Genomic DNA, 25102 nt, shown 5'->3' with positions numbered 1-25102 from the left:
ACCTCACCTGGTCTAACTAGTCAAACTCAGGTACCACAACTCATACAGCCACAAAGACCATGCTAAAATATACTGAACAAAAAATATAAAACGCAACATGCAACAGTTTCAAAGATTTTACTGAGTTACAGTTCATATAAGGAAATCAGTCAATTGAAATAAATTCATTAGGCCCTAATCTATGGATTTCACATGACTGGGCAGGGGGCCCGGGAGTGCATAGGCCCACCCACTTGGCAGCCCAGCCAATCAGAATGAGTTTTTCCCCACAAAAGAGCTTTATTACAGACAGAAATACACCTCAGCCCCCTATTCTTTTATTTTACCTTTATTTAACTAGGCAAGTCAGTCAAGAACACATTCTTATTTTCAATGACGGCTTAGGAACAGTGGGTTAACTGCCTTGTTCAGGGGTAGAACAACAGATTTTTACCTTGTCAGCTCGGGGATTCGATCTTGCAACCTTTCGGTTACTAGTCCAAAGCTCGAACCACTAGGATACCTGCCACCCCACTATCATGCTGTTTAATCAGTTTCTTGATATACCACACCTGCCAGGTGGACGGATTATCTTGGCAAAGGAGAAATGCTCACCAACAGGAATGTAAACAAATTTGTGCACAACATTTGAGAGAAATAAGCGTTTTGTGCGTATGGAACATTTCTGGGATTTCTGAGACCAACACTTTACATGTTGTGTTTGTATTTTTGTTTAGTGTAGATTGCTATCTTCATTATAGAAACCATTCCTTTTCCATTTATTTACTTCAGCGGTCTGCTCACCAACTATACTAAGCTACTACCAAGTGTGCATTTTTGTTCCAGCCCTACGCTAAAACATATGATTCTACTAATCACCTAGTCATCTCAGGTGTATTATTGCTGGGCCGCAACCAAAGCCTGCATATCCTGTAGGTCTTTATGACCAAGGTTGATCCCCACCATATTCTATGGTTACCACATCATGGAACTTTTCCATATTTATACTATGTGTACATAATGACAGTAATATACACTGAGTATACAAAACATTAAGAACAGACTGACCAGGTGAAAGCTATGATCTCTTATAGATGTCACTTGTTAGATCCACTTCAATCAGAGTAGATGAATGGGAGGAGGGGTTAAATAAGGATTTCTAAGCCTTGGGACAATTTAGAGATGAATTGTGTATATGTGACATTCAGAGGGTGAATGGGCAAGACACAAGATGTTTGGTATACTCAGAGTATCTAACTGCCCCTATGCAGTTGACCTCGGACAGTGACATTTAAAAGACTGAGCAGCTGTTCCGTTCCTCTTGAAAGATACTAAAATATCTACTGCTACACCATACAGGCGCTGTACACCCTGGTCTCATCATTACCAACGCTCCAATCTCTCCTGTCAACTGTCACTGGAAAGTCTGTTCTCCTGACTGTCAGGTCTACCACTCAGACACGCCATCAATCTATACTGAGAACTCCACGCTGCCTTTAAGGAAAAGTTGAAATATACAAAAACAACCACACATTGCTGTTCAAATGTTTATCTTATATAGTGAAGATACACAGGTAACCGCTAAAAAAAAGGAAACACATACTGTCTTAATAGGGCGTTGGCTGCCAGAACAGCTTCAATGCACCTTTGCATAGATTCTACAAGTGTCTGGAACTCTATTGGAGGGATGCGACACCATCCTTCTATGAGAAATTCCAGAATTTGATGTTTTGTTGATGGTGGTGGAAAACGCTGTCTCAGGCACTGCTCCAGAATCTCCCATAAGTGTTCAATTGGGTTGAGATCTGGTGATTGAGACACCCACACCCTTTAAACCCCCTATGCTCGCTTGTGACACCTCTTTCAAATTCCCTGAGATCTCTTCTTTGAGACACGGTAGCCACAATAATGGGCAACTGGGCATTTGTATACATGACCCTAAGCATGATGGGATGAATTCATTGCTTAATTAACTCAGGGACCACACCTGTGTGGAAGCACTTGCTTTCAATATACTTTGTATCCCTCATTTACTCAAGTGTTTCCTTTATTTTGGCAGTTACCTGTTTATAGATAGATATACAGAGTGTATTAAACATTAGGAACACCTTCCTAACATTGAGTTGCACCCCCTTTTGACCTCAGAACAGCCTGAATTCACCAGGGCATAGACTCTACAAGCCCATGTTGACTCCAATGCTTCACACAGTTGTGTCAAGTTGGATGTCCTTTAGGTGGTAGACCACCCAGTAGCATTGCAGTGCTTGACATACTTAAACCGGTGCACCTGACACCTACTACCATACCCTGTTCAAAGGCACTTAAATCTTTGGTCTTGCCCATTCACCCTCTGAATGGCACACATACACAATCCATGTCTCAATCCATGTCTCCTTTAACCTTTAACTCATCTACACTGACTGAAGAGGATTTAAGCGACATCAATAAGGGATCATAGCTTTCACGTGGATTCACCGGGTCAGTCTATGCCATGGAAAGAGCAGGTGTTCCTAATGGCTTGCATATATCATAAAATATAGATACTGAGCACACAGATGCTGATTCAGATTGTTTCGATTAGAATGTTAAAATTGACTGACTGCATGCCATCACACCATCTTGTACTATCATAAGTCTTAGTGGACATCTGTGGGAGTACAACTCACCAATTAACAGTTAATTAACATGTAACATACATTAGTATGTTTAATATTGTAATGTGTGTCTGCTATGCAATGGACTCATATATTATGGATTTTTATTTTTGGGAGAACAGTAGCACAGAATCCAGAGCAAGATTTATTCTTGAGCATCTCATGCCTACTGATGTGGTGGTACGATCCTTGCCCAGGGGAGGGCTGGCACTACTGTATGCTCAAACCTTTCACTGCGGGCATGGCATTTTCACAGGTTCTCGTCCGGGGGTGGCACCCAGGCCAATGGGCAAACTAATGAGTCACAGGGGACCCGCAGATACACCACGATGCCATATTAGTGAGCGGTAGGAAGAGAGAGGGAGTAAGGTAAGCGCAGAGGAGAGAGAGAGGGGGAGGGAGGGAGGAGAAGGAGCATAGGAGGTAATAGTGGAAGTAGCTGAAGGTTCGGAGAGGGACAGAGAGGGGGATGAGGAAGGGGTTAGGATAGGATGAGAAGAAGCTGACAATGCAGTCGGAAGAGCAAGAAGAGAAATGTACCAGACGAGAAAATGAGAGAACAAGACGAATTATAGAAAGATGTGAAGAGTAATAAGCATGCTCAAAGAGGGAGGAAAGAGAGAAATAAAAGATGGCAATATTATCTTGGGGTGCCCTACAGCAAAGAAAGCTATCATATTAATTCCACCTGCTATCAATATCATTCTTTTTTTTACCCATATCTTTTAACCCCAGTAATGACAAGGATTCACAAAGAGAGAATAACAAAGGTTCAGGAATCATTTGTAGGGGGAATGAGCTTGAAGATGCACTTGGGCAGAGAAAACATTAGGGCTGGTTGACTGCAGCAGGAACTCTATCTGATGCCTCATTGACTAAAATAAATGAGGTAGGAGCTTGGTTCCTCTGACATTATACCAATGGATCTCACCCTCTACACAGGTCACGTAATCTCACACACCACCCGTCCCAGTTAATCGAAAAATAATACAGAACGAATTCATTTGGGCACATGCCTGGAACATCCAATCTGAAATTGATATCGGAGAGCTCTGAATGGGTCTGTCTGTACGTATGTGATGTTATCTAATAATGAACTATCTACAATGGGAGTTGGGAGAAAACTGAAAACATTTGCAGGGGTTGGAGAGTAAAATGGGATATCAATGTCTTATACTCACTGGGCTGGTTTCCAAGACACAGATAAAAAAAAATTACAAAATCAGTCTCCATTGAAAATGTGTTCTAGTCCCGGATTGGGTTTAATCTGTGTCCGGGAAACCGGCCTACTGTGTCTGTTTTGGGGGCACTGAGAACTCCAGAGAGTCAGTGAGGATGGGGAGAAATGTATTTGAAATGTGTTAATGCAATCCATACCTGAATGAGTTTGAATGGGTCCCCTTTCTTAAATTGGTGTGTGTTCTCCAGAAATAGTGTGTGCCTAATCTCACACGCAACACATTTTCAATCTTGCTATCACATACAAGCTCCCTGATTGACAAACACACTCACACACTCAGCCAGTGTTCACCCCTTAGATTAGATAAATGTAAGACCGTAATCACATTTGAGAGTTACAGTACTAAAGGCTAGTTACAACCTTTCATTCTCTCAAGGTAGGTTTTGATCCCTTCTTTTTTACCTTCTACCTTTTCTAAGGCATCCTCTGAGATGAAAAAAACCTGTCAAGCTACATCCAAATAGGAAGAGAATTAATCCTGAAAATGTTTCTCTTTTTTTTTTTTGCAGTCGTGCATTTCTCTAGCGATAATTAGGTGAGGAGACTAATGAGCAGTACAATGACAACACAGGGCAGCCCAACATCACCTTGGAGGATGTTTTCTCTTTTTTTGACACTGTTTTCTTTGATCAAAGACGAGAGGAATGAAAGAAAGCATCTCCTCAAGGCTACGAAACGCAGTGATTCCGAACAATAAACACTGTTAATGTATCTGTCGTGTGTGTGTGTCTTCAGAACGAGGGCAACTCTTCCAGTACCTCTTCCCACTCAGTCTGCTTTGGTTCATGCTGATGGTTTATATAGAGCTCGCTTAATTGACTCTCGTGTGACAAGGGCTGGAAAGAAAGCCGAGACCCTCTTGACCGTTCAACACGGGAAATATTTAATTAGCCAATTCACTCTCTGCTTTGCCACCTCAGTGAGCACAATGTGCCTTTGTATTGTTTCAAAGTTATTGTCAGTTGCCGCATCAGCACATGGCTGATCCAGGAAGACAAACCAGAGGAATCTACATCTGCTGGGGAGCTTGTAAAAATAACGTTAGACACCTTATGTCGACAGAGACACCATGCTGAATAGTCTTTCATTGTCTGCTACATAACCTACGCAGATAGCTTGTCTTATTCACAAAACAATGATGGAGAGGGGTAGGCCTGAATAGCTCCAAAACAGAGACAGCAAAAAAATATTGAGGAATAGAGCCTAGAGCTTGATACATTTGTTCTTTCTGTTGGATCAATGTTGCGAAGCTTAGTTCCCCCATCCGTTATACAGTACTGTTAAGGTCTACCTTTTATCTTATTATAGACAGCTACAAGCTGGTCTAACTCTGCATCTACATCAGCTAGGGCAGACCCTGTTACAGTTTCTTGCTGTTGTACAGCTACCAACAATGACCCTCTTATACTGTACCTGTGTTGGGATTCACTATAGTTATGTCCTAATATTGGTTCACAAAACCATGATAGACAAGATGGGTCTGAAAAGCCCCAAAATAGAGAGCAAAAAAAATATATGTATCTGTACAATTGGGTAACTTAGTTTGTCATGAAGCTCTGCTCCTGGTACTCAAACCATGACCTTTTAGCTTGCTCACTACAGACATTAAGTGATACTGAATATAACCCCTCCCTTATTCTAAATAGTGCAGACCCTGTTCCACTTCATTGCTATTCTATTTACAGTTGCTACCAACAATGACCTCCTTATAGCCTATGGGGATGCACAATATTTGTGTCCTATTATCGGTTATGCCCTGTTTATAGACCCACTGTAAGAGAACATCCAGATCCTCAAAATGAAACTGAATCACACTGGCTTTCCTTGAGTCTAACGGAGTTATAGAACAATATTCTATTGCACATTAATCTATGGAAGTATTTGTAATTAAAGCTTGACTAGCTGACATTCAGAAAACTCTGGAGCATTCGATCTCATAAGCAACCACATAATTACTAGCTCTCTGGTAAAAAAAAGTCATTATAGCGGAGTTATTATAATGATGCTGTCAGTTGATTTTCCTCTCACACAGTAGCAGGTAGTGTGGCTTTGAAAAGTGGGTAGAGGTCAAATGAAAAGCCTGTCACAAAAAGGTACCGTCTGTCACAGAGGTTACATAGTTCCCTCCGTAAATATTGGGACAGTGAAGCATTTTTGGCTATTTTGGCTTTATACTTCAACAGTTTGGATTTGAAATCAAACAATGTTAAAGTGTAGACTGTCAGCTTTATTTTGAGGGTATTTTCATCCATATCGGGTGAACCGTTTTTTTGTTGTTGTACATAGTCCCCCCATTTTAGGGGGAGCAAAAGTATTGGGACAAATTCCCTTATGTGTATTAAAGTAGTAAAAAGTTAAGTATTCATAGCACGCATTGACTACATCAAGCTTGTGACTCCACACATTTGTTGGATGCATTTGCTGTTTGTTTTGGTTGTGTTTCAGATGATTTTGTGCCCAATAGAAATTAATGGTAAATAATCTATTGTGTCATTTTGGAGTCACTTTTATTGTAAAAAAAAAAGAATAGACGGATAATCCTGAAGGAATCGTGAATAATGATGAGTGAGAAAGTTAGATGCACAAATATCATACCTACAAGCCATTTTTTGAGCGTCTGTAACTTTGTCACTCATCATTATTCACGATTCATTCAGGATTACCTGTAATCATGGTAGCATCCACATTCATGCAGAAGTGTTTAGAAACATATTCTATTGTTATTTACAATAAAAGTGCCCCCCCATCTAATAAACATGCACTTCAACATAGGCATGTTAGTCAGATTCACTACTTAATCTGGGCAGGTCATCAATAACTCAGACATTCCAATGGAATGATTAGTTACAAGTCTTTTTACATGGTCTGCATTACAGCAGCTATCAGGGTCATGTTCAGTAGGACCAAACTGAATAAACCTATTCAAAACGTATAACGGAATGAGCGTTCTTTTTGGAAAATGCTCAAAACTTGGGTTTTCCATTACGTGCCTCTTGAACACAGCCTAAGACAGATAAGTCACTGTACTCTAGTGTTCCAGTGCTGCTTCTGCTGGTCCTCCCTCTAGGAAAGATGAGTGGATCCATGGCTCTTGACCTCTGACATTACAGTCTCATGTACGCCACCTGTAGAGAATTCAGAGAGGTAGGGTTAGATCTCTAAAGTGTAACAATAAGAGAAACAGTATTACTTTTCTCACCTGCATATGTACATTCAGATATACAGCCAGCAAAATATAATCTTCATTACGTACAATGAAACTGACTTATGATGAGTATACTGTATGGATTGTTTTAAAACAATGGTGAAAACAGTGACATTTAGGTAAACAATGTGCTCAGATAAAATTAGGGTATTTGTCGGCTCGTGGCACGTCCTGTCCTTTTTCATGGTCAGATGGCTGACATAACAGTACATTAAAAATAATTTAAAAAACACAGGTCTTGCACATACATGCACACAAAACTCAAAGGCATCTCCTAGTCCTGGTTGTTTGCCTGGAAGAGGGTCACAGCTATGCCTGGCTGTATCTCCAGTGAGACCGCTATATTGGGATGATGGATGAGGGCATTGGCTTCACTCAAGGCTCCCTCCCGAAACTCATGACTCAGCCTGTACACCGCATCAAGACAAATGATAATTTGCTGTCACAGACTAATTTGTTAAGCCCTAAGGTGAATGTGCTACAAAATAGCTAAGCCCCCAAAGAATACAAGAAAAACTAAGCAAGAAACAAGCTACTATTTATTCCCTTTGACTGAAGAGAGTGAACCTCAACCTCTAACGTTAATGCTTTCAAGTATGTACCTTTGAACCAGCTGCTGTCATTGATAGATGGTTGCAATGGCGCCTAGTGGCAGACGTGGTAGTTTACTCCTGCAAACTTATTCTTAATTATTTGTTTTAAGTTTTTTTTAATGTGCATTGCTTTTATAAACTTTTAGTTTTTTGTGTTGAACACATATCTAGTTTTTCTCTTTTAATCAACAATGTTAAAATTAGTTAACATATTTGACTCCTAGCTAATTATTTGGATTCAAATACCAGCACAGATCCTTAGATCTCATATCTACTGCACCAAAGCCTGGACAGAAAGATACAGAAATGGCAGCAACTATCACTCACTACACACAAGGATTCCTCAGAAGTGTTGAACATATTAAAACAACCCTGTGCAGGGAGCAGAGAGAACAATCTTATGCAATACGGGATCCTCCGGAAAAAATGCAGATGGCGAGGACGACGGGGCGGCAGGAGACTAATGAACAAACTTAAATCTATTGTGTGCACTCGCAATGCGAGCAGTAGATCGTGCACACCGGATGTGGATCATAAAAGACACTGGCCAGTTCTGCAGGTTTCCCCTCAGGCAACTTCCAAAGTAATTCAATTGAGGCTTTCACATGCAACATTCATAAGCAACAAAGGCTAACTACTGAATGACATCATCACTGACAGAGTTCTAGACTTTCGCTGCCTCACAGACTGAGTACATATCCCTCAACCAATTGCACTCCATCTGGCAACACCTACCTGGACTGTCCTCGCACATCTGGACAGGTTTGCTGGATTGTCTAATCTGCAGGAGTGACTGCACTGTGAAGTCTACTCCAGTACCAGCTGTCTCATCTTTTGAATGCATGGCTTTCAAAATCACTGGCTCTGTATCAGTACTTTCTGTGCTGATTTATCGGCCTCCTAAGCTCAACTCTGACTTTTTTGTGGAACTATCTGTGGCTCAATACAACACTGCCTTGGCCTCCATACTGGATGAAGTTGCTCCTTTGAAAACCCACCTGGTGTCTTTCTCCAAATATTCTCCCTGGTACACTGAGGAGCTACGCTCTCTTTAAGCAACTGGCTATCGTCTAGAACGACAGTATAAGACAACTGGGCTAACAGTACATGCGCAGATGTTTGAGCAACATCAGCAAGAATACAAACAGACCATAAATTCAGCTCGGACAATCTACTTCTCCCAACTGATCAACAACTCCCGGGTGCTGTTCTCTACTGTGAGCAAGCTCCTCCAACCTGTCAACAATTCTGCTACCTCAGCCTCCCCAGAACAGTGCAACAAATACCTGTGCTTCTTCCAAAGCAAAATTGAAAACCCCAAAACACCATCCTGTCCATTCCAGCCCCTGTAGTTGATCTACCCAGTCCTACACTCTCTGAGTCAAGGTTCTCCACCTTCACCGCAGTCACTGCAGCTGATGTAACCAAGCTTGTTAGAACAACTTGCTCACTTGACCCTATCCCCACCTCGTCAAGACCTGCTTACCTGCTCTGGAGCGTTTCTTCACAGAAATTATCAACAAGTCCCTCATCACTGGATGTGTCCCTCCTCAGCTCAAACGGTCCACAGTCACATCAGTACTTATAAAGCCTGACAACCTCCAGAACTACAGGCATATTTCCAATCTGCCCTTCCCGAGTCAGCTCCTCCCTCAAACGTGCTGTTTCTAACCAACTCCAAAACCACCTGGCCACTCACAACCTACTTGAACCCTTCCAGTTTAGTTTCAGAGCTAGACACAGCACCAAGACTGCCCCGGTAAGGGTCACCAATGACGACCTCATGAATGCTAACTCTGGGGCTGCCATCATCTTCATACTCAACACGGTCAGCCACACCATCCTGCTGGACTGCATGGAGAAGCACCTGGGCCTGTCAGACACTGTTCTGGTTCAGGACCTATCCCACGGCTCGCTACCAGTTTGTAGCCGTCGGTCCTAGTAGGTGAGACAGTTGTGGTCCGACAAGGGGTCCCCCTCAAGGCTCGGTTCTGGGGCCACTACTGTTTTGTATCTACATGTTGCCACTGAGAAACATCCTGAGGAAACACGGACTGGGCTTTCACTTCTATGATGACACTCAGCTGTTTGTCTCCACAAACACTGACACTGCCAATGCCACTGCACTCCTGGTCAGCTGCCTGCAGGACATCAAAGCGTGGATGCAGTTTAGTTTCCTGCAGTTAAGATAGAGGTCGTCCTGATTGGCACTCTCATCATCATTGACTAAATCAGCAGCTACAGCCTCAATATTGATGGTGTCAAGGTCCTCCCCTCCAGTGAGGTTCACAACCTGGGTGTGATATTTGACAGTCAGCTCTCGTTTGAAGCCCACGTCAAATGTGTGACCAAAGTCAAATTTTTCCATCTATGGAACATTTGCCAGGTTACGACCTATGCTATCAAAACCTACAGCTGAGCCACTCATCCACGGCTTTATTTCAGTTTAAACACCCCTTTTGTTGCCCTATCGGCCAAGTGCCTAAACAGGCTACAATATGTCCAGAACTGTGCTGGACGTGTCCTCATCCACACGTCCCTCCGTGAGCACATCAATTCATATGCTCAGGCATCGACTACAAAATCCTGGTTCACACCTACTGAGCTATCCACAACTCTGGACCCAAGTACCTGCTGAACCTCGTTCTATCCTCCTGCACCCTTAGCTCCTCCAGGTCCGTCTTCCTTCAGCAGCCCTGCAGCAGACTAAAAACGACAGGTGACAGGGCTTTCAGTTGTGCAGCTCCGTGGCTGTGGAACACACGTCCAGACACTATTAGGGCAGAGTCTCTTCCAGACATTATTAGTGCAGTGTCTCTGTCCTCCTTTAAGGCGCAGCTCAAGACCGTGCTGTTCAGAAAAGCTTTCAAGGACCTCAGCTAATTCTGTTCTCATGTCCTCCAGAGTTGATGATACCTGTATATAGCTTTGTTTCTTGTCTGTCTATGTTCTGTTTTGTGGATTGTTTTTATTATTATTATTTTTTTTTAAATGGCGCCTTCGGTGTGAGAAAAACAAGTTACAAATTAAATGAATTATTATTGACATAAGGTCCTGCTACATTCCAAGAATAGTTGTGATATGCTAATGTTCTACCCAACAGTTTCTCATCACAGCTTCGTCGTGAGCTCACAGCAGTTACAAATTCGAATAATGGAAATACAATTTTAGGCCGTCTATTCTCCCCCGACGTCCTAGGGATATTCTTTTTTATATATGTATTTAAGAGAAACACTTCTTCCAGTAGTAGGATATTGCATTTGCCAGTACAGTTTATTTTATTTCTATCACCGTACTATGGCTCTTTTGTCAGAGTTAGTACTATTCACAGCGGTGTGTTTATCTGTCAGCATTAAAAGGGCTGATACGCTATAGGCTCAGCTTTGATGCTCTCGTACAGGCGTTCTGTTATCACAACACTCAACATCTTGGCAAGGTGACAGAGGGAATATTATTTTCTTCACTTGACAATAAATATAACTGAGGGGGAAAACACATAAATGATGTGTGAACGGGAATGAGCTGCTGAAGTGAAAGCAGTTTGCCTACACTAAAACTGTGTTCTATAGGGATTAAGGCATTTCTGAAAGTGTGATCTAGTGGCGCAGCGGTCTAAGGCACTGTATCTCAGTGCTAGAGGCGTCACTACAGACACCCTGGTTCGAATCCAGGCTGTATCACAACCGGCCGTGATTGGGAGTCCCATAGGACGGCGCACAATTGCCCCAGCGTTGTTCGGGTTTGGCCGGTGTAGGCCGTCATTGTAAATAAGAATTTGTTCTTATCTGACTTGCCAAGTTAAATAAAGGCAATTTTTTTAATAATAATAATTAAAAAAATAGGCTACTGACTGAGGGAGGTTTCCGATTCTGATTGAGAGCCACAGCAACTGACTGAGTAATCTAAATTATGGGTACCAGCCACACTGACTGAGTTTCACAAGTCATTCAGTCTAATACAATTAAGTGCGGGTTAGCAGAGAATTCTTCTTCCGAAATCCCTTTTTTTCATGCATCCCCTGGCACAGAAGTAATGAAAAGAGGCGCGTCTATCTGAGGGAGGTAATTGATTTCAACAATGCGCCACACTAGTGTTCAAGACATCATTAGGGTGAGACTTGATTTAGATCAAATTTTTTCTGCATTTTGCCCCTTACCCTTTTCTGTCCAGTTTTATCTTCCAGTGTGCCTCTCTGTGTGGGAGATTAATGAGTTGGTGGGCAGGGTTCTGTCTGTTCCCTGATGCAGGTGGCACTCTGCACTGGAACTACTTTACACCCCATTACACCGCAGCACAGCTCAGAGGTGGAACACAACACCCCAGACAACACACCATTCCTCCTCCAATAAATGAGAGGCTAGATCTGGTTAGAAGGGCTAACACAATAGACTGGCACACTCACCATTTCACATGCCAACACATATGCACACAAACAAAAACATACACACACTATTAAGGCTACATTATCAATTTGGGAGTTTTCAGCCCTCATATGCTGTATCTCTATCTGACTATGTGATCGCACTACTCTCTGGTACTACTAGGCCTACAGCAGAGCAGTGAATCCATCTCTCTAGTAGGCTCATCTCTCTAATCACTCACGGAGGTATTTAAGTGACTAAAATCAGACACTCTTCATCACTCCCCTCAGTCCCTCTTGTCTCTTCTCCATTTTAGTGGCATGCAGTCTAAGTACCCCGTCCTAAAACAAGTCCCTTGTCAGCAGTAGGATAATCACTCACGGTCAGGACAAGCCATTGATATCCTCAATTTCCAGGCTTTCCAGCTGATTGATGAACGGGACTTGGGAATATGGTAACGTGGGAGGAGTATGGCATCGCAACTGTAGACAATTGATGGTTTCTATGGAAAATATGCATGTAAACTAAAAAGAATTATTGCGACATCTGGAATGTACAGAATTACTAACTCTTAACACCCTGCACGCCCATCAGACTGAAATACGACAAACTGAAAATAACTTATTTCCTTACTTTTTCAATTTTCTCTCTCCCCTCCCTCTATCTAAGGAGAATTGATAGCTTCTACCAGAGTCAAAATGAGTTCCTCCTCCCCTGTACAGACCCAGAGGGCAAGTAACAGAGTTTTGTGAAAGAGGGAAGGAACACAAAATATGAGATTGCAAAGCCTGGGAGAGAGAGAGAGAGAGAGAGAGAGAGAGAGATAGGGAGGGGAGCTCTTAAATGTAATAAGCAGTCTCGTAGAGGTTTGGTACTGTAGTAGTGGTGGGAAGTGTGAACAGTAAGTAGAAAGCATTTTAATCAAAGGACCCAGAGTCATGATAACTATATAATGAGACAGGAGCCAGAGGCCTTATTTACAGCCACACTAAATATGCAGGAGCTCAAATGTTTGTTATTTTTCAAATGTTTTGTGGATGTTAGGCTACTTCAACTATACGTCTTTCTCTCAGGTGAGTGCTGCTGTGACAGGTAAAGAGGCAGGGATGAGACAATGTTGGTAATTACTGTGCAACTGTCTGGAAAGTCTTCGGAGAGTCCCTGGTGAAGTCAGAAAAGTTTACACCTCCTAGTCTTGCCTTGGTGCAAGAAAACTCTCCCTTTTGTACTGTAGAGGAGACTGTTTTTGTGTGCACTAATAAGTTAGACTGCCCAACAGTATTGGCGGTGCTCCAGCGTCTTCTAAAGATAGTTTGTCAAAAAAATCCCTCTGGACCTCTTTTCGAAAATGAGCTTAAAGAAAATGGGCGCAACGATAGCTACTAGGCAGAGGCTGTAAATAATGGATAGCAGCAATATGGAATCAAACAGTGTTATGCTCCTCCTGCCAAAGGGAGAAGCTATGCCTACATTACCCAGAGGCCCTGTTACCTGGTAGGAGTTCATGGAATGCAGCGACAGAGGGAGACAGGAAGTACTGGCTGTCAGCACCGCCAACAGCTCCTGGCACGTGGTCTGGGGCAGGTCTAGGGGGTGGACACCGATGTCCTTCTCCCAGGTGTCTACAACACTGGACACACACAGAGATACGGGATAGCGAGAGAAAGAGACAAAGAAATAAAAAAGATTACGAGACCGAGAGAAAGACATGAAGAAAATGTACAACACTGCATCAGTCAGAGTAATACATAAGTCAAATATCTCTCAGAGGTTCACATCTTCTAGGCAAGGGGACATAAATCCCAGTTTGAAGTGTTATGATGTTAATCAAATAATTCTAATATATCCCATGGTAATGTTGAACAGCGGGAGTTTGAAAGGGATGGAGGAATGAGAAAGTGATTGATTCCCTGTCACAGGTTGTGGAAGCGATCCAGGTTTTGTCATTACATTTGGCCATCTGTGCAGTAGCTCTGTGAGAGACACTCAGAATTATAATGCTGATAAGCCCTTAGTACAGAAAGTAACACTCAGTATACAGTGAATACAACTGCTTTTACAGTAAAGAAAAGCATAACACATGCAGCGCTGGTCATAACACTTCAACAGTCACCCAAGTCCACCTGGGGTGTAGTGTTTAGGAACCATTGTCCAAACAGAAGCAAACAGCTGAAACAGGGAGGGACTAACCTGAACTTGTCCAATAAGAAACCCTCGTATTCATTGAACAAAAAAAAAATTATACGGTTTGTACTAATGAGTACACCCCTGGTATTAAATTAGATGAGTTCTGCAGTTGTCAACTCTACACTAATCAAGTCATTGCCCTCAGTGACAGCCACAATTCAATTAAGCAGAGGCTCACTGATTCTCCAACCAATTAGAGACACATTGCTGGTGTGCATCTCCAACAAACACCACGTCACCTCCAGTATATTCAACCAAGACAGCCGGTGCTCTGTGACTTACACGGCTGACTGAATTAAAACATGGTCAGGGATGAATGTCACATATGTAACAGTAGGTAACGTTAGGCCTAGATGAAACAGATGTTTCTCTACCTCTTCCCCACCTTCATATAAGCTGTGTCAACCAATAGCCACGCTGTTTTCTTCATGAAATGTTGGAGGAGTGATCCGGTTTAAACTACTGTAGGTCAGGCCTCTCCAACCTGGTTCCTGGAGAGCTAACCTCCTGTAGGTTTTCGCTCCAACCCCAGTTGTAACTAACCTGATTTAGCTTATCGACCTGCTAATTATCAACCTGCGTGCTAAGGTTGGAGCGAAAACCTACAGGATGATAGCTCTCCAGGAGCAGGGTTGGAGAGCCTTGACGTAGGGTGTTCGTGTATTAAAATCCATGCCTGGAGTTCCAGAGTATTGCAGGCTTTCTGTTCTTACCTGATATTTAATTCCACCCACCTGGTGTCCCAGGTCTAAATCAGTCCCTGATTAGACCGGAAGAATGAAAATCAGCAGTGGAACTGGCTTCGAGGTCCAGATTTGAATACCCCTGAATACCCCCTGTCATACTTAAAACAGCAGGCAATTTCCCATCCTACATGCAGTTAACAGCACTGATGTGATGCGCTGAGCTACGCTGTACTGTAGCGCCGTGCGGATAGGAGTGGAGTCCTCTCCTTTCATCTACAGTTTGTTAATTACAGCTCTGCTGCCAGTCTGCCGGAGGGGCTGTCACATCCTACTAGCAAAACAAGACTTCTCTAAGGTGAAGAGGAAGAAGGAAATCATAACAGAAGTGAAGAATCCTCCTGCGGGGAACTCAGCATGGAGGAACATGGAGCAGCCACCACATCTATCTGTGACTCATTTCTGTTCTCAGTTGCAAAACACAATTTTATAATAAAAAAATCATACTCTAGCAGAAATGCAGAGGCTGTCAGGCTGACATTCAGCAGGAGATTGGTATGTAGGCTATATCTCACTCTTGGTGTGTGCTGCCAGAGGGAGAACAGGGGAGATAGAGGACTTTGACGGTGCTGCCAGCCTTAGTGGGTGATTGACGCTCAGAACACTGGCGGTGGCTGGGAGAAGTGACAGCATCACCTCTGACAGTCGATGACATAGCGGCAGAGAGAGAGACGATGAGGGAGTCACTGTTCAGGAGCCAGAGCTGAGGATCAGAAGAAGTCATTTAACACTTCACATCCTCTCTGTTAAAGCCACACACATTTCACCAATGCAAACACCACCTCTACCTCACAGTACGAAAATAAATTAAAAAAATGTATGAAATGTATGTATTCACTACTGTAAGTCGCTCTGGATAAGAGCATCTGCTAAATGACTAAAATGTAAAAATGTAAAACATATTTCAAGCGCTCTCGCTCACCCATATGCACACCTCTTACCAATATTAAGGCTTTTCCATCTGGGGTCTGGATAAAGAAACGATACATGCTCTGGGAGGAGGACAGCTCCACCAGTCTGGCAGCTATGGTCTGTTCCAGGAACAGTGACCTGTGGAAGAGTAGGGCATGGTTAACCATCATTATGAACTCTATCTTCCTGTGTCTATTATAATATTCTACATCTCATTGGCATTGTAGTAACAAAAGGTCATATCTGGCATCTGCATAATGAGAAACGATACATTTACATTGATTTGCACTTTGAGAAGCTGAGTATCCGTATGATGACGAGTGTCCACAGACGTTACAGCAATATGCACCAGTCTGAGAAGCATCAGCATAGTTACCTGTCTAGAGAGGTATCAAACTGGCTGTCTCCCACACTGGGTCTCACTGTCACCTCTGTGATGTAGAGTTTCAGGGTCCCTGCAACATTTACAGAAACTGTTACTACTGAGCGAACCCTCATGTAGACCGAACCTGGCCTGGCCGTCTTTCCTAATGCAATGAAACTTTGTTATGGTTCAAGCCCCAGGGTAGATGATAAAAGTTGGGAATTGAACTGGCAAACGAAGGGCTGCTGATCTCATGCCATTCACTGCCTATGTGCCCTTGAGCAAGGAACTTAAGCACTAAAATTGCTCTGGTAGTGCCGCTCTGAGGCAGACGCTGTGCTGCTCCCAACCAGTGTGTGCGTGTGTGTGTGTGTGTGTGTGTGTGTGTGTGTGTGTGTGTGTGTGTGTGTGTGTGTGTGTGAGACATTGGGTATTATGACATCAAATCAATAAATTCCTGTTGAAAAAAATGGACAATATACAGTATCTATTCTATAATGACTGTTGTGTACCTGGTGCCACAGCCTCTCCCAGGCCGGCTGTACAGCTCTTACAGGAGACAAGTGTACGCCTGCGGTTGGGTTTCTACAAAAAGAACAGAAAAATACAAAATAAAGCTAAAAGACAAGAACACACAGTTCGAATTTAAGTTCCTCCAAAACGGAAATCGATAACCACAATCAAACAGCCTAAAAAGAGGAGAGAGCAACGGGCAGGCAGAATTCCTCTCCTCGTCTCTCTTTCCACTTCCCATCCTCTCAACCACAGCCACACTAAAAGGCCCAGGCTGAGCCACAGATAGTGACTAATAGATGGAGAGGGAAATAAATCCCACTCCAGATAGTGATGGAGGGAGGGAGAGAGAGAGAGAGAGAGAGAGAGAGAGAGAGAGAGAGAGAGAGAGAGAGAGAGAGCGAGAGCGAGAGAGAGCAGCAGAGAGATATATAAAAAAAAAGCTTGGCTTCAAACACCAGGCCTGGCTGTAGGCTCGGGTTAAAGTGGCTCACGATATGTGTTGATGTGCTGCCTGTCTGTCCGCCTCCTCAAGTTTCCTCTCTAAAAAGGAGTGCTGCTAGCTGCTGCTGGTAGTGAAGTAGAATGTGTCCATCTAATCCTGCCAGTCTCAGGCCCAGTGGGATGGGGGTATACAGATACAGTCTCCCACTAACAATGAGCCTGAAGCACATACACTGCTGATGTAATAACTACAGTACACTTTCCAAACATGAGGGAAACTTTTGAAAATGTTGCTTTACTTTTTGGTAGGTATACGGCACATTGGGGAGGGAGTGAGAGGGAGGTGAAACGCCAAACTTATGTATCTAACGAACATCAAAGTGATGAGCAATGCTAAAACAGCATTGATCTTCTGCCTCAGAGGTTCCTTCCTTCCTTGCCTCCTCTCACCTGTGTGTCCTGATTTTTACCATCAGCCATTTTGTTTGTGATGGGCCTGGGGCTGGGGCTGAGCTCCTGGGTGAGAGTCTCCTCACAGCCTCTATCCCGGTGCACAAGGAGGTGAGTGTCGCCCAGTAAACAGTCCTCCGCTCTGGGCAGCAGCTTCAGGTTGGCAAAGGGGTCCGGATGGCAGCACCAGTCATCCACCAGGGAGCTCCAGTTGCCGTTGGGGAGAGGGAGCACTCGCTTGAACACCCTGAGAAAAATCAATGACATTACATTGTTACACAATGGAGACTATTTGTACTGTGATGAAATTAATCGATAACTTCAATCAAAAACCTATTTGCATGAATCAATCAAAAACATATTTGCATTAACAGGGAAAGCTGGGCAATATTCCAGTTCTACCCATTTTCCATGACATAATGTCACAAACATATGTATTCACTAAGCTATGGCAGGTGTGTGTGGGTGTGCATGTATCCCCCTATCCAATGTCTCCATGACATTGGGAGATGAGCTGAGACAGAACACAGCATTGTCCTCTAGCTCAAACAGCCATCCATCTCCCTCACTGAACCCATCTTCTCCACTATTATGAGCGGCACCACTTCCTGTGTCTGAACGGAGGATGTAAATCAACCAACAAACCAACTTCCTTCCTGTGGTCATCTCACCTCTCCTCCAGCACCCTGGTCCCACAGGACTGGCAGTGGAAGCAATAACTCTCTTGGACCAGCAGCCTCTCCATCACACTCCCCAGGGCCCCTGTTATGGGAGAGTAACCACAGAAAACATAAACAACTCTATCGGCGGAAAAGAGCTTCACCTAGAGACGGAGCAAAAGTCGATAAACACTGGGGTGGTGGCGGACTGGCGGTGGTGAAAGAAGCTTGGAAGAAAGCTGCCAATCAATCTGTTTTTGATTGGATTTGTCAATGAATACCCCCCCCAGCTGTCCTTGTGTTGTGTCGGCTGGGCCGGCTTCCTCTCAGCTGGAGAGAGACCGTTGGGTGGGGCGCTAAATTACTCCCTCACACCATAAAACACACAGAGTGAACACAGGCAGAGAGATGAAGGCCTGGGGTCTTAGGGGTCTGGGCCCATATCCAAAAAGCATTTCAGAGAAGGAGTGCTCAAAAACAGATTAATTGCCAGCTTTCTTCCAAGCTGCTTTCACCACCGCCAGTCCACTACCACCGCAGTGTTTATCGACTTTTGCCCCCTAGATCAGACTTTTTGTGGATATGGATGTGGGCCCTGTTCTCTCAGGGAGAGAGACATGGGAGCAATCTCCTCTGGTTCCCAGGTTAGTGCTGCAATGACTACAGTTAATATAAGCCAGATCTGATGTGTGAGACAAAGTAAACCTGGGGTGTATTCATTGGACACCAAACGGAAGAAAACAGACTGGTGCCAGGACAACAACCTCTCCCTCAACGTGATCAAGACAAAGGAGATGATTGTGGACTACAGGAAAAGGAGGGCCGAGTATGCCCCCATTCTCATCGATGGGGCTGTAGTGGAGCAGGTTGAGAGCTTCAAGTTCCTTGGTGTCCACATCACCAACAAACTAACATGGTCCAAGCACACCAAGACAGTTGTGAAGAGGGCATGACAATACCTATTCCCCCTGATGAGAATATTTGTCATGGGTCCTCAGATCCTCAAAAGGTTCTACAGCTGCACCATCGAGAGCATCCTGACTGGTTGCATCACTGCCTGGTATGGCAACTGCTCGGCCTCCAACCGCAAGGCACTACAGTGGATAGTGCGTACGACCCAGTACATCACTGGGGCCAAGCTTCCTGCCATCCAGGACCTCTATACCAGGCGGTGTCAGAGGAAGGCCCTAAAAATTGTCAAAAGACTCCAGCCACAATAGTCATAGACTGTTCTCTCTGCTACCGCACGGCAAGCGGTACCGGTGCGCCACGTCTAGGTCCAAGAGGCTTCTAAACAGCTTCTACCCCCAAGCCATAAGAATCCTGAACATCTAATCAAATGGCTACCCAGACTAATAGGAAAATCAAGTTACAGCTGATTCAGGTCAAATATTCACATTGTCTGTATATCTATCAGTGTGTATAGCTTTAGGCACCAGACAAGACGGGACAATTACTGAGCTGATGACTCAGTCCTTTATAGATCAGTACTGTGTGGGCTGATCAGGCTACAGAGAGCACACAGGAGGACTCCTCCACTGTCTCAGTTAGAGGGAAGGCTTCACAGCCACGGACTAACTGACTCAAACCAGATGTGAATAAATTATATAATCAGCCATAAATAACAAATGATCTGCTGATACTGTTCCATCTTACCTGAAGTGGAGATGGTAATTAGGCTATGTGAGAAACATACATTTACATGGTAGTAATTCTCTGTCTCTGTGTGTGTGGTGTATGTGCGTACGTGCACACATTTATTTTTGAGTGCGTCCATACAGCTACCCTCACCATTACCTGTGTCATCTGTGTGCTGGTCCACATTAAGGCGCATTCTGAAGTGTATCTCATCTCCTGTTCCAGGTGCCTCCCTGCAGGAGCCCTCCACCAGGCTGACCCCTGCTGGCAGCTCCACGATTAGCAGGCCCCGAGGAGTCCGGATGTGGAGGGACGAATCTCCTCCTGTAACTCTCACCTCTGCATAGCTCTTAGCCACATCTCTCCTGAGGGAGGGACAGACAGAGAGTGTCTTATTTTTCTAAGCACAGATAAACCTGGTAACAAAACATATACAAATGGATTAATGATTCAGCATAATGGCAGGCTTCTGCACAATGGCTAACAGACAAATGAGACCGCGTTCCTTGACAAGTGGATGATAAACAAGTGAATGGTAGACCAGTGTGTGTGTGTGACAGTACTAACGTCATTTATCATAACCTTCCAACCTGTCCTTATCCCCCTCTACCTCCTGCCTGTTGCTGTCTCAGCTCAAAGTAGAAGTCTAATGAGTTAGAGGAAAACTTGCAAAGAGAGAGGATGCACTCACTGCTCTGGAGGAAGGGAAAACAGCTGTAGGCCAACTGAAGAGAGAGAGGGAGAGAGAAATAAAGAGATGTATATTGTGTGTGTGTGTGTGTGTGTGTGTGTGTAAGAAAGTGAAATGAAGGAAGATAAAAAGAGTGGTGGGTAGGGGAAAGCGCATGTACAATGTTTGTCTAATACAGAAAAAGGGTTTTTTTTCTCCCCCTGGCAGCGACACCCCTGATGCACTCATGCACGGATGATATGTTGCCCTCTGCTCAATCTCTGGGTTCGATACAATTATTTTCATTAGCCATGCAATGTGTCTCTGTCCATGCTTGACACAACTGCTGCCCTCCAGGAAGAAAAACATATTTCCCAGCGAAGAGAGCTTTAAAGACTTGGGTCGGCTGCATTGAATTTTCTCACTTCCAACCGGGTGGAGGAAGCAACAACAAACAACTGGAAGGAACCATCGTCAGATTTGCTCTAAATTATTCTGTCTACAATTAGATATTTCGACACAAGTCTACTTCATATAGGCTACTACTGCCACACCAGACAATACACAAGCGATTGGTAAAACAAGGGTCTCTAACCAGTAAACCTGCTCTTTTTTACAAGATATTATCCAACTATAGAACAATTAGGCTATGCAGCAAAGCACCGACTAGGCTATAGGCCTAACCTACAGAATCCCACACCAATAATCTGTAACATATTTAGGGGACTTTTCTGTTTCCATCTGGCTCAGTTGGTAGAGCGTGGTGTTTGCAACACCAGCATGGTGTGTGCAACGCCAGGGTTGTGGGTTCGATTCCCACGGGGGGCCAGTACAAAAAAAAATGCATGAAATGAAATGTATGCATTCACTACTGTAAGTCGCTCTGGATAAGCGCATCTGCTAAAAGACTAAAATGTAAATGTACTGTGTCTCACTGGGCCATGGCTCCGGCAGACCTGCTCTCACTTGGGGCAAAAGCCAGGCCACTGGTACTTTTCAGATTGTATTTACATAACAATGGCTAACTGTGAACATTAAAACCTTCTCACAAAGCAACTGTTTTGATAACCTATGCAGAGGTTGTTGATTCTGCTCTTCACAAGTCCTCACTGTCAGCCCCAACAGTGGAAACACAATTTCCCTAGTATCGCAGAAGGGTGTATACACTAGTGTAACACTGGTGCTAGTCAAAAAGCAGCATTAAGTGAGAAGAGTATACATTTATTCTCAGAGATGGAAAGATTCATTAGGGGCTGATTCAAATTTGAGATATGCAAACTAAACATGGACTTAGGTCCATAAAACATGGATTTAAGTCAAAATATTTTGTTTTAAGTCCATCTTAAGTCAACTTATCTCAAGTCTGAATAGGGCCCTAATGCTGCTTTTGTCCAAATGCAGCATTAGGGCCCTATTAAAACAAAACATTTTGACTTAAGAGCATGTTTTATGGACTCAAGTCCATGTTAAGTCTGAATGGCCCATTTCATTTTACAATATCAACGAAACAAAAAATAGCCCAATGTGAAACTGTTCATTTCCTACTTCAAAACCCCACCTGGTGTCAAAATATAGCATTACATCCATGAGAACATGTTGGCCCAATATATGTGATGTAAAGGCCGTCACCAGTTTCATAACTTTCGGGGGTCATATCTGAAGAGCAGGGGCGGAGGGGGTTTCCTGCAGGTCAGAGGAGAAAAAGAGGCCCTTTTCCAATATAACTTCCTGCAATTCTACGTCATTTTATATGACTGGAGATATTCATATTTTTTATACCACACAAATTATGAAAATGGCAAGCTACTCTGACGTTGAAATAGGCCTACTGAGATCAATAAAACGAACTGCCCATGTCTTAAACGCAATCAATAGCATAGGCCAATTAAGAGAGGATACAGATTTTAGGCCTACAATATGAGGAAATTAAAGTACACCAACTTTCTGGTGGCACTCACTTATACAGATTTTTTTCCCGCAATTGTATTTTGAAATATTGCAAAAATACCTAGAAAATGCTGTTCATTGACAGCTACAACTCAACAGTCGGCGGTTTGATATTTGGCGCGCGGGCTGCAGCCTTGGCACTCATTTCCGACTGCAGCCTTGGCGCTCATGTGACAAAACACAATCAACAGCATTAAAAAAAGAAGAGAGATATTGATCATCTATGGCTATATTATGCTCTCTGGTGTAGTATTTTCAACGATTTAATTTATTTCTGTAGAGACGGGAGTAGTTACATAATTGGCACATGCATTTCAATTTAACTGGAGCACTTCCAGCACCCCTTCCTGCAGCGCGATGTTTTCTTCCATGCGCTGTATTCTCCAAGGCCAAATAATCAACACTTCTTATTATTAATTAAATTGATTGTGGTCAATAACCCCCATGAGGTTATTGTCAAGGTAGCCCTACTGTAACAATAATATATCAACAAGTAGCCTAGCCTATTACAAGATAATCATTTCAGTAAGTCAATGGACCCAATAGTGGTTTCAGCTATACTGTTATAGGCCTTATGACCTTTTTAACCAATAAGAAAAGATGTCCAATGACTTGAATAGCCTATAGGAAAAGTGTACACGTGTATTTGCATCAGTAGGCTATGTGACTGAAATGCATCAGAAAAGTATTGGAAAGTTGGGCTATAGGCCTAATGTGTGTGTAGAGAAGTTCCGAATTGCTTTCAATTGCTAGACTAAAGATCATGAGCACTCACCTCATTTTAGCTACTATTTCCCAGCATAATTGTAACCAAATATCCAAACGGAGATTCACTGAAAACAAAAATCGGACATGGATTGATTTATCAAGATGAGTTCCCATGCGTGTCTCAAAACAGCACAATGACGCTGTCTCAATCAAAACGGTGCTGGTATTATCAGTTGACCACACATGGCAATCGCGTTACATTTATTATAACCAGCGGTGTAGTGATGTTTTTTTAGGTTGCCTACAGGAGCACAATTTTGCATTATTATTACGTCATCATTCCTGAATGAAAGTCGGTACCGACATTGTATAAGATCATTTTATAATATACATACAATGCACAATCCAAATTGCACGATTTCCTACACATACTGTAAGTAGCTCAAGGAAAATTGTATATTTTTTTAATTCTAAAATTCCAAATTATGCCTAGTTTATTATAAATTAGGCCGTCATCACTGTCAATCGTGAATAATAATTCTTCACGTTTTACATGTGAAACGTCCATGCTGCGTGCATGCCAACCATTTGATCCAATCAGTTTCATGGGAATATGCATTTACATCTTGAATTATGTAAGGGCCTAACTACTGTCTAATCGAATTTTCTAGCAGATGGAGCATGAGAACAAAAATGCAACACAATCATCCTAAATTGACATAAACAATTACGTGGTGTTTTTGGTATAACAGAAGCCTGACATTATCTATGCTATTATATTTGGTGTGTTATGTAGAATACTAATTAATCATTAAGTGATCTTGCGAGAAATATCACCATTCTCCACCCGGCACAGACAGAAGAGGACTGGCCACCCCTCATAGCCTGGTTCCTCTCTAGGTTTCTTCCTTGGTTTTGGCCTTTCTATGGAGTTTTTCCTAGCCACCGTACTTCTACACCTGCATTGCTTGCTGTTTGGGGTTTTAGGCTGGGTTTCTGTACAGCACTTTGAGATATCAGCTGATGTAAGAAGGGCTATATAAATACATTTGATTTGATTCTGAGAAGTGGCACCAGCAGAACTACACCCCTGATTATAACCGTTGGATGACTTCGGGAAATACACATAACGGCAGCTCAATGAACTAAGCGGCGCATTCAGTTGACTAACGTTATAATTGTTTTACAACATTGCAGCAGCGCAAAAGATTCGGGGTTGACCCAAAATCAATCGGGACTAAAACCAGGTCCTGGTTAAGTCCCTGTGATGTAGGGCCCGGAGTTGATGTTATAAATATCACATAAGTGTGTGGTCCTTGCTTGAGATGTTGAATCCCTTTCTTTGCGTCTGTTCTGCGAGAATTTGTGTACGGCACGAACGCACCTCCTCTGTCCTGTCGTGCTAACGTTAGCTAAGACTAGATAACGTTACCTAGCTAGAGCTTGCTAACTATTTCGCAAATAATTACCGGAGAACAAGAAGACCACTTTGCAACCGCTTCCTTAGTTCGATAAACACCCCACTGGGGTCCCCAGCTCCTTTGGTATTTTCTCCCATGGTGTGTCTTGTCTTTTTCTTCTATTTACTTCTGGGACTCGCAATGGCTAACGTTAGCTGGCTAACATTTAACAACAAAGACACGTGCAGTTTACTTGTTGCTTTAACAGAGATAACTGAGTCCAAAGCGAAATGGCTTTGTACATCTGATTGTCAGTATGGTGAATTAAAGTAAATGTAGCAATAAAAATAATCAGCCTATCAATTTAAAACAGTGAAGACTTTTAAGGCATATATTTGACTAGCCATCAACACGATCCGGAACTTGTCTACTGCT

The 25102-nt window shown here is 43.2% G+C and overlaps 1 protein-coding gene across 1 annotated transcript; it reads right to left on the bottom strand.

Annotated features, from left to right (window-relative positions):
- Positions 1–101: 101 nt before the first annotated feature.
- On the bottom strand, positions 102–25093 carry LOC106605047 (E3 ubiquitin-protein ligase E3D). Its single transcript, XM_045718321.2, has 10 exons — positions 24737–25093; positions 20102–20307; positions 18317–18407; positions 17646–17892; positions 16751–16823; positions 16251–16329; positions 15904–16012; positions 15478–15665; positions 13524–13662; positions 102–6998 (listed from the first exon to the last, which is right to left on the bottom strand). The coding sequence occupies exons 1-10, from the start codon at positions 24823–24825 to the stop codon at positions 6978–6980; spliced, it is 1242 nt and encodes a 413-aa protein (XP_045574277.1). The 5' UTR covers positions 24826–25093; the 3' UTR covers positions 102–6977.
- Between the last annotated feature and the right edge of the window lie 9 nt (positions 25094–25102).

Source organism: Salmo salar, chromosome 05 (assembly GCF_965601325.2).
Source record: "Salmo salar chromosome 05, fSalSal1, whole genome shotgun sequence".
Classification (NCBI taxonomy): Eukaryota; Metazoa; Chordata; class Actinopteri; order Salmoniformes; family Salmonidae; genus Salmo; species Salmo salar.
Note: the sequence above shows the minus strand (reverse complement) of the source record. Positions and strands in the feature narration are given on the sequence as shown.